General features: G+C 35.2%; 1 protein-coding gene and 1 long non-coding RNA gene across 2 annotated transcripts in view; one reads left to right on the forward strand and one right to left on the reverse strand.

Moving 5' to 3' along the window:
• FAM185A (family with sequence similarity 185, member A) overlaps window positions 1-17,333 on the reverse strand; it is a 77,289-nt gene that overhangs the window by 41,782 nt on the left and 18,174 nt on the right. The window contains exon 5 of the mRNA XM_014536962.1: window positions 9,587-9,628. Within this exon, the coding sequence (XP_014392448.1) occupies window positions 9,587-9,628 (42 nt within the window). The remainder of the gene's footprint in view (window positions 1-9,586; window positions 9,629-17,333) is intronic.
• Window positions 16,265-17,333, forward strand: part of LOC106725527 — a 13,818-nt gene continuing 12,749 nt past the window's right edge. Inside the window, exon 1 of the long non-coding RNA XR_001361408.1 lies at window positions 16,265-16,360. This is a non-coding gene — a long non-coding RNA (uncharacterized LOC106725527). The remainder of the gene's footprint in view (window positions 16,361-17,333) is intronic.

Below are 17,333 nucleotides of genomic sequence, written 5' to 3' on the forward strand. Positions count from 1 at the left end.
ACGGGTCATTGTTTGCCTCCTACTTTGGTTAACATCAGTTTAAGTTTCTGTAAGTAATTTCATATCCTGTTAGCCTTCCTAACTAGAGCTGCAAGTTTGGGGTAAGACTGATGAACTCTAATATGTATACTCCTGCAAAAAAGTGGGTAACAAAGCACATCACTAAAACTGGTTTATTTTATTTAAAAAACAAATTGCTTTTCAAAGTTTAAATGTAACTACTGACAGGAGATTCCCTAGAACAACAAATATGAGAACTTTAGGAAAAAAACAACCCTGAAAAATTTCCAAATGAATGGAAAAGATGTTTATCTATCAAACATACTTTAAAAAGAAAATAACAAACTTTAAAAACTTTTTGGGGACTTTGTGTCTCTAAATACATCAATGTGATAATGTTTTCCTGTTCTTAAATGAAGAGATCGTGAATCTGTGAGCTTTAAAAATATTAAGCAATGCAAACAGCATTACCCCATCTCGATATACCCTTTAAAAACAAAACCATCACTACCAATACTCCATTACTGTTTGCAAATGAAGAATTCTCATGACTTGAAAACTCCCAAATGTCCCCTCTTTAACACGATCTGTTGTTTTTGTTTGTTAGTTTGTTTTTTAGAAAGGAAAGTTGTTATATCTTCAATCTCTTTTCACTTCATAAACTGCTTCATGGTTATCAATATCAGTACCGTTCTTTAAAAAATTCAAAAGTTAGTATTAAAACTAATACTAACAGCACAATTTATTGAAGGCATACTATATTGAGATTAGTGGTTTTATCAAGGACAAATTTTAAGTATAAAAGTCAGTATTCAGATGCAGGCCTGACTCTCAAGCGTAATCTCAGCCTTTCTGAATGAATTAATAAGTTCCCATGTTGATTTTCATTGGGAGAGAGAAAACAAGCATTATAACATTCTTTTTCACATGACAAATGTTGAAAAACTAGGAGACTCAAGTGGCTCTTGAACCCTACAGCAAGACAGTGGTAGAGTTGGAAAGGATTCCAGATGTCTTTACTAACCATTAAGCAACAGAATCCCAATTAAGTTTCCATTACTCTGAAAAGTCACTGTTGCCAAATGTAGTGAGAATTAAAGAGAACTAAAATAAGATAGGAATCTTTGTTTCCAGTTATCTTTAAGCTTCTACCAATAACATGGTTTCAGTCGGAGAAAACACAAAATTGTAATCCTAATCAACATTCCAAATAACACTGAAAAATATTTCAAGTGGATGAAGATTAACAATGTTTTTACTTTTCTGCCCATCCATACACAACAGGAAAAAACTTGCGTGTAAAAGCTTTTACTCTATTACTAGTTACATTAAATGCAGTAATTGTAGGTTTTCTTCTCCTTTTCAAATGCAATTATATGACTTTTTTGGCACTCAAAAAATACACTGAATAGCATTAATGAAGCTCTTAGAAATTTAGTCAGAACGTGATATGATTTAAAGGGAAAAAAATTGATCTTGAGAAATCAAATCACACCTGTGTGTCAGCAATAACTTCAGTTTCAGACCTCTGCAATTGTAGTTTTATTTTGACACTCTGATAAGTGAGCCTCGTTGACAACAACAACAAAAAAAGTATTAAACCAATGTGGGAAAGAAATTACCAACAGCAGGAACAACCAGTCTCTGTAAGGAAGTATTTTCCTTGTTATACATATAACCCTGTTCTGGCCAATATACAAGAGCTTCTAGACTTTATTTTTTAACGACTTTTATACAGAGTTATGGTTCATAACTTTCTGCACAGGCCACTTCAGTCCCTATGGCCAAGTTACTCCAAGTACCCAAGCCACTTGCCAGCATACATGTGTGCATGTCCATGTACAGTCTTCAGATGACTAAAAAGTGTACCACTTTTAATGAAAGACCTGGACGCTTAGAATAAGTTATTTGAAATAAGATTATAGAAGGAAAAACAAAATAAGCTTTTTATTTATTTATTTATTTTAGAGAGAGAAAGGAATGGGGGGAGAGGCAGAGAGAGGGGGAAAAAGAGAGAGAGAGAAATCGACTTGTTATTCCACTTATTTATGCATTCACTGGTTGCTTCTTGTATGTGCCCTGGCTGGAGATGGAATCTACAACCTTGGCCTATTGGAGCTACTAGGCCAGAGCCACATAAGAAGTCTTGATACTTCAAAAGACTAAGTCAATAATCACTTTAGAAGACCCTCCTGGTGATACCTTTATTTCAGGATCACATTTTGAAAAGAATTATTCTAGAGTGATGGCCTCAGAGGGTCCACGTACAGACTGGTAGAAAAGCTTCCAAAGAGAGCATTTTCCAAGAATATTATATTTCAGACATAAAGCTAAATTGAAAAACACTAACACTAAAACTTTTTATAATAATAGCAAATCACTATATTATAACATTTTTGTTGGAACTACAAAGGGAAAGACAGTCTTCATGGCCATCTTTCCCCAATGTTTCTCTAAGATCATTGGTCTACAGAGTAGTATTTCAGTCTTTAAATCAGTTTCTATCAGAAGATATGTTCTTGAGGCCATTGTTACCTGCCTTAGGAAAAGACAGGAGAGGGGAAAAGCCACTGAACATCAGAGGAAACCAGGTGGGCTAGGGCCAGGCAGGGCTGCTGGGGGAGCCATGAAGACTACACAGAAGAGAGGGCAGAAGATATGTTCTTGAAATCATTGTGTCAGTACCACAGATAAGATAAATTGACCATCTGTTTCCTGAATGTTATGTAAAACCTTCCTTACACCACATGTCAAAATAAGATATTTCCTTTGGCTAACCTTTATGGGATTTCAATTCCACCTTCCCCAGTTGGCTGACATAAACATCTAAGGCACCCTGATGAGTTGAGGCTTTTAGACATCCAGAGGACGAATCTAGGAGAAAGGAAAAAAGCTATAAGCATAATCATTCTTATTTGAATAACTGAAATTATAAACTTGAAATAAAAAGCTTTGCTTCAGTATTAGGATAATGAGCTAAGAATCTTGCATGGTTTTATAAATATTTCTTATAACTATGCCATCTTCTGCTTAAAAATGAAAGCAAAAACAGAAATCTAGAATTATACGCCCAGACAATAAAAAATCCCTATGTCTACAGTAACCTGCATAACTTATCTCTAAACATCTAAGGCACCCTGTCTAAACATGTTTACTGTAACACCCAATGTTTAGGAAGGACAGTACACAAGTAATGAATCCTTGACAGCCAAGACCATTAAGCATCATTGATACATTTAGTTTATTATCAACTTTCAATCTTTACTAAAGAATTATATCTCGTGTACAGTCAACATATAAGTAGTGGCAAAGTTAACAAAAATTAAAACCTCATATTTTCTCCTCATCAAATTTGCTAGTACTAGAAAGTGCTGCTCAGAGTGAGAGATTACTCTATATAAGGTTTTGTTGCATTTCTGAGAGACAGAAATGGGGGCAGGGAATCACTTGAAGAGTGAGTGAAGCTCTTTATATCTAAATATTTTTTTTCAAGTTTCTGGAATTGAACAGATATCTTAAGTCAGGGAAAGAAAATCATAATTAAGGTGGTCCTAATTTGACACACAAATTTCTTTATGTCATCAATGACTTCCATTTTCAATCAGCCAACATATCAAGTTCAAGACAGAGATAAAGAAGTAAGAGCATGATGTTGAAGAGTCTCGGTGCTAAGTAGCTTCTCCTTCTTTCTCCTCTCCATGGCAACTGAACCTTTAATTGAATATTCTGACTGCCCTGAAAAGCCAAAGCATATTTTTTTTTAGAGAGGCCTCTTAAAAAACATATTTTATCTGGAGCTTTTATGGCTTCAAAGTGGAAATAAAGTAAGTAGGGAGTGTGATGAAACTAATGCCAAAGATGATACTATTATACTCCCTCTGTCCCATAATAATAGTAGCAGTTGATGAATGTAATTTGTCCCATAATAATAGTAGCAAAAGAAAATATAGAAAGCAACATTTATTATCAAAAAACTAGATTAAATTAAACAATAAATTAAAAATAGTACTCCTAATTTTTATTTTGAGTGTTCAGATAGTTTCTGGATTTTTCAATAATTCTGTTACTGTATTTTAAACTTGTAGGTAGGATCCTTTAGCTGTGAAACTTTGCTTTCCCTATATGCGTGAGCTTAAAATTATTGGAGCCATCGTTCTTCATTGCTTCCAGCATAACTTGTTGAAGTGACAGAAACATATTATCCAGTATTTCGGGAGAAATATTATCAAAGGCTAATATGGTGCCTCTTCTGCTAAGAGGAATATGTCTAAGTTTTTCAAGTTTTTCTCCATAATCTTTGCATTTACGTCCACAGTTTTGTTTTTTCAAAGAATCAACACTAGCATAAGATTCTCCTTGACAATTATTTTCTGAAGCACGTTTCCAAAATTCTTGATGTGGTCATTCTGTTGCACTTAAATTGTTTTGCAGCTAACATAATTGTAACTTTCTGCAACTTTTCCTTTTTCTTTTGATGCATCAAGAACTGGACAATCGCAACTCGATCTTTGCTTGAAAACTCTCTTTTTTTCATCTTACTTTTACAATGGGTTGATATTCAACTGAAATACAACAATTAATTTCGATCAGCGGATGAAATTAGAAAAATAGTTATAATTCGTAATAATTAGATTAACCTAAAAATTGAAAGATGTGTCAAAACAAATGACAGATGTCATGAAACATTGATTTTGATTGAAGGCTTCACAATTTTGCACTACAACATAACTTACAGCTGTATTCGCCAATAATTCCCGTTTAAATATTCACTTGCTACTATTATTATGGGACAGAGGAAGTACTTCTTATAAAATATGGAGAAAAAAACATTTGTATACTCATAAAGGAAGCAACATTTTTCTTTAAATTTTAGATGACTCAAAGACAACAACTGGGGAATAAACTGTTTAAAATCTGACTCTAAGGTAATTTATAATAATTTACCTCTAACCTATACTAGAAAATGGCCTTTATTAGAACCAATTTATCCAATTTTTAAAATTTAAGTATGGTTGCCATACAATATTATATTAGTTTCAGGTGTACAATATAGTGATTCAACATTTATTTAATCTTTTAAGTGTCTAAAGATATAAAATACTGCGAAATTAAGCCACTAGAGATAAATAGCATAGGATAGCTGGATAAAGATGAGTGTTTTTCTCCTCAGGTACCAACAGAAACTCCTTTTAAAGCCCCTTACTGCATCTTAAAGAAGCCAAGTAAAAATATATAACGATAAAAAATGTGGACTACACAATGTGTGCATTATCCCAAGATGAGCAAAATAAGATATTTGAAACATTAGTTTGATTTCTTGCTTTCTCTAGGGGGAAAATATACAAAATTTGTATGTGGTTTAGAAATAATACTTTTCATTTCTCTCCTCCTCCCCAAGCAAATGGAAAATAAACACAGATAAATAATTATATTCTAAGCCACTAAGTCAGTGATGGCGAACCTTTTGAGCTCGGCGTGTCAGCATTTTGAAAAACCCTAACTTAACTCTGGTGCCATGTCACATATAGAAATTTTTTGATATTTGCAACCATAGTAAAACAAAGACTTATATTTTTGATATTTATTTTATATATTTAAATGCCATTTAACAAAGAAAAATCAACCAAAAAAATGAGTTCGCGTGTCACCTCTGACACGCGTGTCATAGGTTTGCCATCACTGCACTAATTACATTCTTATGTTATCAGTGTTAAGTTCTGATAATGTCTCATCCCTTGGAGGCTATCAAAAAAAAATTTTAATTCAATATATACTTTCCAAAGAGAAAGCAAAGGTCATATTGAAAAAGCTATATAGCAAAAACATACACTAACTTTTTGTTTTCTATAATACAAGTGATTGGAACTAAAAATTAACAATCAAGAGTCAAATTAAGGCTTCATTCACAGAATTTCTTATTTTTGGAGATTCATGTAATAGAGAAATGCTATAGCTCTTGGAGGAAACCTTAAGGGAAATAAAGCTTTAGGGTCAAAGAAGTGAACAGAAATTGTTAGTCCAGACAGTGTTGGAATAAGTAGACTCTACAGTTTTGTATCATCACAATTTGGGACAAAGGTCTTATTGGTCTGACAGAGACCACTGAATTTTCCTGAAAATTACACATACAACAGGAAAAAGCCGATGCCATCTACCAGCTAACACTGTATGCAGCCAAAGAAATAGGTATTTGTAATATGTGCCTTGCTAATAGCAGAGAATAACAAATAAGCTTAAAAGGCTAAAATTCCAAACTTTGCTATTTTCCTTCAGATAAAGGAGAATTCTCTAAAAATTGGTCAAACATCTTCAGAAAGTTCTGAATTTTTATAATTCTACCTCCAGTTCAACATGTAAATACTAAGGAACAGCAATACCAAAGATATTTCTTAATTTTTGCAACTTGATTCTTATACTTCTAAACCTGCACTAATTACAAGAGTAAGGAACAAATTTTATATATAGGACTAAATATATAAACCTTAATTTGACTCTAAATAACTTTTCATTGCAATCATTATATTATAGTAAAGGATTTGCAAAGGCAGAATTTAAGGTCCCTTCAAGTAAAGTTTTCTAAATTAATGTCCTGCCCAGGTATTTTATATTTGGGGAGGAAAACAGAGGAGGCCGGGTTATGAAAAACACACAAGGCAACCCCTCCCTCCAAATGAAGATGTTCTTTTTTTAAAGATAAAATTACCAGCAATGCCTTCCAAAAGAGGCCACATAGTACAGAGAAAGTAAAGTGAGGTGAGCAACTCTATTAATACCCCTATCTCACCATTACAAGATCTGCTCTCTCCTTTTTAAAATAGAACATGACCTGGCGTTCCAGAAGAAAGTTATTATTTGTAAAATTATGAGTTCAGCCCTGGCCAGGTAGCTCAGTTGGTTCCTGATACACCAAGGTTTCGGGTTCAAGAAACAACCAATGAATTTGTAAGTGGAACAACAAATCAATGTTTCTCTCTCTTTCTCTAAAATTAATTTTAAAAAATGATTTCAAGGAAAATCAGGGTGTTGATAATAAAATCTTTTATAGTACTTCAGCTTCTGAGAGAACCCTGTATTAAGGAAAATTAGGAAGAACAGCGTTTTGGGAGGTAGATTAGAATGCACATACAAAATCCAAATGACTGATGAGATTACTTAGAAGCTGATCAATTATATTATCTAAACTAGAAATAAAGAACCATTTCTTAATAAAGAAATCCTGGAGAGGACACAATCTATTTTCCTGAAATCAGACAGAATAATACCTAATTAATCTTGTCTATTAATATTCCAATTGGATAATATTATATAACCTTTTCTCAACACCCATTCCAATATTTTGAAGCTCCCACTATTCTAACATATTTCCCTCTCAGGTTCCCACAAATCACTTTTTGTTCCTTTGTAACTGTTTTGCTTCCACTCATCTCAATTCCTCAAAATACAAGTTACTCAGTAGACTTTATTTTTTAATCCTCACCAGAGAATATGTTTTCATTTATTTTTAGAGAGAGAGGAAGGGAGGGATGGAGGGACGGATGGGGGTGAGGGGGTGAGAGATAGAGTGAGGAATATGGATTGGTTGCCTTCCATATACATGCCTACCGGGGACTGAACCTGTAACCTAGGTATGTTCCCTGACCAGGAATCAAACCTGCAACCCCTTTGGTGTATGGGATGACATTCCACCAACTCAGCTACCCAGCCAGAGCCTCAGTAGGCTTTAATTAGGTTGCCATGAGTTATAAAAGCTGCCTTCAACTTTCTGAAGTAAATCTTTCAAGAAAAATACAAATCAACCAATCAAGGAATTTCAAATAAACATTATCCACTTGTCACCTTTGGTATTAAGACATAAAACCCAAAATTTCTCCAGAATCATACCAACAATGGGTTTTAGGCTCTAAAGCAGGGCGACCAAACTAAAGCCACCTCTTGTTTTGATTAACAGAGTTTTATTGAAACATAAACACACCCATTTACTCGTGTACTATCAATGGCTGCTTTTGTTAAAATGACAAGAGTTTTATAGTGCAGATAGGCTATGTGGCCAGAAAGCCAAAATATTTACTACGTGGTCCTTACACACAGTCTGCCAATATCTAGAACAAACCATTTTGTTTAGAGGAAATGAGTTTTTCTGCAAAAAAACCCCCCACAAAATATAAAATTTGATTCTATTTAAGACAAAGAGATTTACCAATTTACAACCAGCTCTTTTCCTAAGGGCCAAGTAATATACACTTAGTTATAAAATTATTGCTTATAGAAATGAAAAAACTTGTTGTCTCAAGGCAGTTCTAACTTCTCATTGTCTCTGATTGCTTACCATTAAAAAAATACAGGTAAGGCACAGACTGAGAGAAAATACAGGGAAACGATGTCTGACAAAGGATTTGTTCCCATGATATATAAAGAACTCCTACAGCTCCAAAATAAAGACAAATAAATGGGCAAAAAATATAAACAAAATTTCACAAAGGAAGGTATACTAATGAATAATAAGCACATGAAAAAGAACTGACCACCATCAGTTCGTATCTTTTGCTCCACAAAGATCCCAGTTTCCCATCCCAAACCCCCTACCCTCTAGGGCAGTGGTTCTCAACCTTCTGGCCCTTTAAATACAGTTCCTCATGTTATGATCCCAACCATAAAATTATTTTCGTTGCTACTTCATAACTGTAATGTTGCTACTGTTATGAATCGTAATGTAAATATCTGATATGCAGGATGGTCTCAGGCGACCCCTGTGAAAGGGTCGTTTGACCGCCAAAGGGGTCGCGACCCACAGGTTGAGAACCGCTGCTCTAGGGACTAAAAAACAACCACCACTCAGAGAGCTCAGAGTGTGCCTTCACCTTATAGGCAAGCAGATGCTACTGGGATAGAGAAAGTTTTATATAAACTATCTTGACATCTGAACTTTTTCCTTCAGCAGGCACAGCATCACATGCAGTGATTTAGTGATTTGGTCTAACGTACCATTAACTACTATTAGTTCTGGCCTAGGGTTAGGACAATAACAATAATAAAAATGACTATTATTTATTAAACTAGAGGCCCAAGACACGAAATTCGTTCAAGGGGCTCGGCCCTCGCAGCCCCGGCTTCATCCAGAAGGTTGTTCAGCTGTCTGGTCTAATTAGCATATTATGCTTTTATTATTATAGATTTTTACCATGTCAGACACTGTGTTAAACTACAAATCGTGTTTAATCCTTATATAATAGGTCCTTACAATTATTTCTACTTATTCAGATGTGGAAACTGAGGCACAGAGAGTTTAGGTAATTTGCCCATGTATAGAAAGCGGTGAAATCAGAATTCTAACCCTTTTGTTGCCAAACCAATAATTATACAATATTTATAGGATAATAAATTTTGTAATTATAAATTTAAATTACAATAAGTTTCCGGAAATAATTTCACACATTCATACATTGGGTCTGCCTATATTTAACTTGCACACCAGGATCCTATCAAGCCATCAGCTAAACTGTAGACTTTATTTACCCTAACAAAATACCACAAATATAGTCATTTTAAAAAGCATGCAAAATTTACCAATTAGCATCTTACCACATACCTACTGTGATGTTACCCATCTTGCTTTGTAATGTTATATTACCTGTAAAAGAGAGATAATTTCATATATTAGGAATAATCTAGAAAGGAACTGTGTATACTAAAACATGGCTGGATATCCACAATGTTATTTAATAACAGTTTTTGTTGTTGGCAATTTTTCTCAGTATCACACAACAATCAGAGATTTAGTTGCAACTCTGAAATAAAAAGTTTTAGGCATCTATACACACTCTTCCTCCACTCCATTTTAAGCTTTTTAGCATAACTACAAAATATACCACCATACATTCTGGTAAACATGAAAGAAATATCATGTTCCTAAAATCCACAAATGAAAAAATTACTTAATTAGATGAAAGAAGGTGAGGGAATTAGCCAAAGAATATATATGCATAACCTACAGACACAGAACACAGTTTGGTGTTGGACAGAGGGAAGGGGAGGGGGGCAGAGAGAGAAAAATGGGGATATCAATAATAATGTAAACAATAAAAAAAGAAAATATTACTTAAATACACTGACTGTATTTTCAACCTAAACATCACTGTATTTATCAGATTACACAAAGTCAGGTTTTGAACCAAATAATGCTAAAATAATCTATGAGAAAAAAATAACAATTATTTTTCAGGCCAATATGCCATTCTTATATGTTAAAGTGGTTTCTGTGCCAAGAGTTAAGGAGGTTTGGTGCAGGAATAATGAATCCATTGAACTATGACTAACAAAGAAAAAAGCTTCCAAGGTTTCCATCTTTAAATGAAAACATATTTTCGAGGTCAGGTATAGGATATTGCAACTATTCTTCCCAGTCCCCCTCCTCCAATACCAAATAGTAGGATATTTCTTCATGTGTATATTTGTATTATTATTACTCTGGAGCCATACTACCCATATTTACTATACTAAGGTATAAGCAATACTACCTCTTCTACCATAATTCAAAAACTACACTTAAAAATAAAAGAATATTATTACCTTAAAATTAATCTAGGGTAAGTAAACTCATTTCATTTCAAGGGCACATAATTTATTTTGCCAACAGTCAGATATGCTTTGATAACAAAAATCTCTTAAAAGTCTTATATTCCATCATACTTCATGGGAGTATATGAACAACAGTTACATTTGTGTGGGAACAAAACGTGGTTTGTATGAAGTTAAGCTCATAAAATTATTTTCAAGTCTCAGTAGGTTATAAGGTTGTAAAGAAACTGTTAAATGTGTTATGTAAATATTATTTCACTGGTGTGTTCTAGACACTTTTCTAATTTCAAATCCAAGAAATGTAGATTCGCCATCACATGCAAATAGTGGCCAAAGATCATACAGCTGCTTAGATGGCTTACAATAATCCCTGCCTCTCAAGTCCTTGTATAATTTCCTCCCCTCATGTGTAAGCTGGACCTAATGATTTGTTATTGACAAAGAAAATAGGGCAAAAATGATGGGGTGTTAATTCCAAGATTAGGTTACAAAAAGATTCTCGTTTCTGTCTTGCTAGCCATCTTTTGCTGTGATGGAAGCCAGCTAGACATGTTGTCAACTGCCCTATGAAAGAGGCTCACAAGAAAGCATTCAAAGATGCCTCCATCTAACACAAGCATGTCAAATTCACAGCTGAGGGGCCGCATGCCTTGTTTAAATAAATGAGGCATGCGGCCCGCAGGCCATGAGTTTGACATGCTTGATCTAACAGGATCTGAACTGAATCCTGCCAACAACCACACTTAGTGAGCTAGGAAGTAGATTCTCCCCTAGTGAGCCTTCAAATGAGCCCAAAAATTACAACCCCCTGAGGGACTTGAGGCAGAGGGCTCAGTTAAGCCGCACCCAGATTCCTGACGCATCCAGACGGTAAAGACAATAAATGTTGCTTTCAGCTGCTAAGTTTTGGGGTAATTTGGAACAATGGAAGAGGTAACTAGAACAAATTTTGAAAGCTGAAAGTGGGATGCTGCCCTAATAAATACCTAACAATGTGGGAGTAGCTTTAGAACTTGGCATTGGGTAGAGGTTGGAAGGATTTTGAGGAGCATGTTAAAGAAGGCCTAAATTGCCTTGAACAGACTGTTAGTATGCTTCCCATGAGGGCTCAAAGGGAAGTGAGGAAAAATGTTTTTGGAAACTGGAGGAAGGAGGACCTTTGTTAAGTAGTAGTAGAAACTTAGCAACACTATCACCTTCAGTAATATGGGAAATAGGAAATATACTTAATAATATGAATGACCTAGCTGAGATTCTAAGCAAAGGCAGTGTCGTAGGTGATACCAATTTTTTTTTCTTCTTGCTCACAGTAAAACGCAAGAGAAGAGAGATAAACTAAAGAACTGTTAAAACAAAAAAAAGAACCAGGACATGACTGGTTTTGAAAATTCTGTCTCTTAAGATGGCAAAAGATGCTAAAGTTAAGAAGGGCTTCCAGGACACTGACACACATGGCCTAAAAATATAGCCAAGGGAGTAACTGTAAAACCTTCTGTTAAGACCCCAGAAAGATGGAGGGTGGTACCTCACAGTATTAATGTTACACAAAAAGTCCTTTAAAAAGATTTAAAAGATCACAGATGCTCTTAAACAAACAACAGGCCCTCTAGAAAGCTGGAGGGCATTGTACCTCAATACCTCTGCAGAAGCCCGTATTTTCAAAGATTCTTGGATATGGCTTTTATCTAGTGGAATAAACCCCAATGTGATTCACAGGAAGCTGACAAAATTTTTGACAGAAATACGTCAGCAAACACACTGCAAAGTGGATTAACAGGAGCAGCGACAGTAAAAAATGAAGAGCCCATTGGACCCACAAAATTCTACTGGCAGGAAGCAGTGTAAGAAAACTACTCAGCTGCAAACACATGCCACATAACATAAAAAAGGACTCAGAGGCAGGAACCCAGAGCTCAGAGAGCAAAGCCTGGAAGCCTAAAGAATTATTCCCAGAACTTGAGGTTTAATCAAAACCTCCAAGGTTTGCCCATTCACATTTCACAATCACTACAGACCAATGACTCCTTTGTGCTTCTCATTTCCCCCTATGAACAGGAAAGTCTAGAGCAGCGGTTCTCAACCTGTGGGTCTCGACCCCTTTGGCGGTCAAACGACCCTTTCACAGGGGTCACCTGAGACCATCCTGCATATCAGTTATTTACAGTACGATTCATAACAGTAGCAACATTACAGTTATGAAGTAGCAACGAAAATAATTTTATGGTTGGGGTCACAACATGAGGAACTGTATTTAAAGGGCCAGAAGGTTGAGAACCACTGGTCTAGAGCAATTTATCCTATTCCTGTTTCATCATTATATGTTGGGTGTGTAGGTGATGTGTGTGTGGATTGAGGTGTGGAGACTATAGGCAATTTGTTTCTTTAGTTTACAGGTCTTCAGATTCAGAGGCATACCTTGGAGATACTGCATGTTTGGTTCCAGAATACCACAATAAAGCAAATATTGCAATAAAGTGAGTTGCAATCATTTTGCTGGTGGAGGGTTTGACCTTCAATTTAGAAAACATGCAACATCTATGAAGCACAATAAGCAAAGCACAATAAAACAAGGCATTCTTGTACTGGAGGGTTTGTACTTACTAGTAAGTAACTATACCCGAGGAACCTCATCTACATTGGATCTATTTTGATGCAGACATTCTGGACTCTGAGGTGATGTATAATGAATGGGATGTGACTTTTGGGATCCTTGGAAGGAAGGGAGTGTATTTTGCACAGGGGAAGGACATGAATCACAGAGGATGGAGGTAAGGTTTTAGCCATCCAAAACCTTATAGGATATATGGGGGGATGCACACATTAAAAGTTGAAAATTAGTATTTATTAATAATTACAAATTAACCTCATAAATGAACAGTATGAATTAGGTGCCAGAGCCACTCAGAGAAAAGAGACTAAAATGACCTAACATACACAGGGACAATAGTCATATTGGAGATTATCACCAGAGTTGAGATTTGAAAAGGATAAAATTTGAATATGCTGAAGGGGAAGGATTCTCTGGGAAAAAAGAATTACATAAGCAAAGATAAAAAGGCAAAACTATACATGTTATGTTTAAATCATGCGGATCAGTTAGGCTGGAGCAATTAGGCAAGTCTATGAGGACAGGGATCACATCTTATTTAGCATTATATTTGGGAAAAGTAAAGATCAATCTGCAGCAGAATCATGGAATGCTAGTCTACTGACTTTATCCTACACTGAAGGAGTTGGCAAAGAATTTCGAAATGGCAACCAATAGATGAAAACTATACTTTGGACAATTAACCTACTATGAGACACTGGATGTTTCCACTCAGAATTCTCTTTACTACTTCCAACTCCTGAACACTTCAATAATAAGATGAAGCAGACACCTAATATTTGTGATTTTAAGTAAGTATTAGGAAAGAACTATAGTTTTATAGTTAGTCATTTAGTTAGTAAGTTCAGTCACATACTCAACAAGGCAAAGGAGCTTTACTATCTTCAAAGAATGGAGTAAAAACTATTTTTAATGAAAATACGGTCTTTCTTAAAGAGTGTATCATTAGTACTCATGATGAAAGTAAAGCAATCTCAAGAAAATAATGGTTCTCAGAACCATAACACAGTGTATGACGAGTCATATACTAGGCCTGGTTTCTGAGACTTCTCACATGACCCTCTATGATCTCTCTTCCTTTCAAGGAAGATTGGAAGTCGCACACTGAAGATGGCAGCATCACCTTTATAGAAGGAGCAGGTCCCTCCAAGCAGCTGAGCTGAGTCCAAACAGGGCATGGAATAGCAACATTTAGTATCACATGTCTAAATCTTGAAAAAATTTATTCGGTCTATACCACAAAGGAAGTGTAATTCCTTTCTAGTATTTCCTATAAAAGTGTTTTAAGTCCAGATTCAATACTAACATAACATTATCATAGGTCAAAATGATAAACCAAAATTTTACAATGGACTTAATACTAAAATTTAAATGAAGTATTTTCATAAACTTCATGAAAAGTTGTTTAATCCAATTAAAAGCTTCTTTCTTTTAAAACTTTATATTATTTCTGACTTTCTAAATTTACAAGGCAGATTTATAAATTCACCAGTGACTATATGTCCTTCTTAAGGCAAACTGGGACATTTCTTTATGAAATTCTCAGTACTATCAAAGTTATCAACTGGCCCTAGCTGGTTTGGCTCAGTGGATAGAGCACTGACCTGTGGACTGGAGGGTCCCAGGTTCGATTCCAGTCAAGGGCATGCTTGGGTTGTGGGCTCGATCCCCAATAGGGGGCATGCAAGAGGCAGCCAATCAATGACTGTCTCTTATCATTGATGTTTCTATCTCTATCTCCCTCTCCCTTTCTCTCTGAAATCAATAAAAATATATTTTTAAAAAAGATTAAAAATAAATAAAAATAGAAGTTATCAACTGGGTGTGTACAGTTAATGTAACTTTTCTGTGAAAGTTTCTAAAAGGCACAACAGTTATTTAAGAGTTTAAGCATGTACAAACTGCTAAATCTTTGGTGAAACAGGAATTTTGAAGTACTGAGAAAACTAATACTCAACAATTTATTTATTAAGGTATGTTCCCCAAAAAACTAAAATGAGATCCTAAGTTATAGATGGAATCTAAGTACTTAATATGAAATTTTATTCATTAATCACTTATTCTAAACAGTAATTTAAATATAAAACACTAAAATAGCTGTCATGAGTATCTACTTATATAAAAACCCTGGGTGTAACATCACGACCCGAGGTGCGACTAACCAGAAGGAAGTCAGTCCTGCAGGGGTTATCTTGGAAAGGCTGTACCCTCCCCCAAGCTGTTTCCCGGAGCTGTTTCCGGTAAGGGCAGGAACCCGCCCTCGGAGCATGGAGGCAGATCTTTATAAAGTGTGCCACGCCAGCACGGCCAAGGGTGAACCTGAGTGGGGGCGGCTGAAAGGCTTAGAAAAGACAGACAAGAGAATGAAAGCTGGGTCTCGTGGGACGCTGCTTCTCAGAGAGCGACCACGCCCACAGCGGTGTCTTTATTTTATAGCAGATGCCACGAGGCAAAGATGTTTACAACATTCTCCTGGGTTTCAATCCTACTCAACTACATGCACCTGAACTCTATTAAGCCTACATCACTCAGGCACGTGGGGCCATGTGTTTGGACCATAGGTTCAAGCTTACAATTATAGCTGTTGGCTGTAATTGTGCTGGGAGGGCCCTGCCCTCCAAGCTGGGACTTGCACGTGGCAATGAGAGGACTGTGCCCTTTCATCAGTCCAACGCTTGAACCTGTCCAAAACACTGTAGCGGCTCCCCACAATGAAGTTTTAATACATTATATTACAAGTTGTGGTGGTACTGTTTTACCCACAGCATCTATAGAAATTGCTATAAATTTAATTCTCGGTGGAAGAACATTTCATTCCCAATATAAATGACCAATTCCATTAAATGAAGCTTCAATTTCTAGACTCAATATAAACAGTGAAGTTGCTAAAACTATTAAAAAGGCCCAACTTCTCATTATTGATGAATGCATCATGGCATCTAGTCATACTATAAACGCCATAGACAGATTACTAAGAGAAATTATGAATTTGAATGTTGTATTTGGCGGGAAAGTTCTTCTTGGAGGGGATTTTCGACAATGTCTCAGTATTGTACCACATGCTATGGGATCGGCCATAGTACAAACGAGTTTAAAGTACTGTAATGTTTGGGGATGTTTCAGAAAGTTGTCTCTTACAACAAATATGAGATCCAAGGACTCTGCTTATAGTGAATAGTTGAATCACTTTATCAGTCATTGTTTGCATCACTGTTGTTTTTATATCATGTTTTTGTTGTTTTCATATCATGTTTTTGTTGTTTTCATATCATGTTTTTGTCATTATATCCTTTTGTTACTGTTTATTTATTAATAAATGTACATATTATTTTCATATACATTTTACTAATTTCCTTTCATCTCTCACACTTCTATTATAGAGAAAGGGCAAATAGCAATATTAAAATATTTCTGCTAATTAATTCCCTTTTAATGTGCACGCACGAATTTCACCGGGCTACTATTCTTACATATTACTAGTTCTTACATAATCAGTATGTTTAAATTATGTTATAAGTAAAACCAATCCCAACAAGCTATTTCAAGAAGCTTTTCTTTCTCTCTAAGAGTCAGAAAACTATATATATGTTTATATTTAAAAAATATATTTAGAATACATGTGAATGTATTTCACATATATGTATAAAATTCTTTAAAATCATAAATATTCAAATAGCAAAATAGAATATACTTACAATCTAATTTTTGATAACTTAGAAGGAAATCAAAATAGTATACTGTAACAAAATCTTTTATCTAAAAACAAACTACCCAAGTACCTATTCTCTCACTATATCTCCAGGTCCAGAACAGTGGGGAATATTTGTTGAATCAATGAATAAACTAGTTTCTTTTTTATTAGAAGGCATAAATACTTAATAATTGTGATTCAACCAACTTTAATAAGAGTAACTACTACTCATTAATTACCTTACTCATTACTCACTACTAGAAAATACAGGGTGGGATAAAAGTAGGTTTAACAGTCATAGTATGGGAAATAATACAATCTACACTAATAAAAGAGAAACATGGTAATTGGCGTACGACGCTACCCTTCCCATTGGCTAATCAGCATATCCTTATGCAAATTAACTGTCAGCCAAGATGGCGGCCGGCAGCCAGGCAGCTGGAAGCGAGCAGGGAGGCT

Source organism: Myotis brandtii, unplaced genomic scaffold, assembly GCF_000412655.1.
Source record: "Myotis brandtii unplaced genomic scaffold, ASM41265v1 scaffold17, whole genome shotgun sequence".
Lineage (NCBI taxonomy): Eukaryota > Metazoa > Chordata > Mammalia > Chiroptera > Vespertilionidae > Myotis > Myotis brandtii.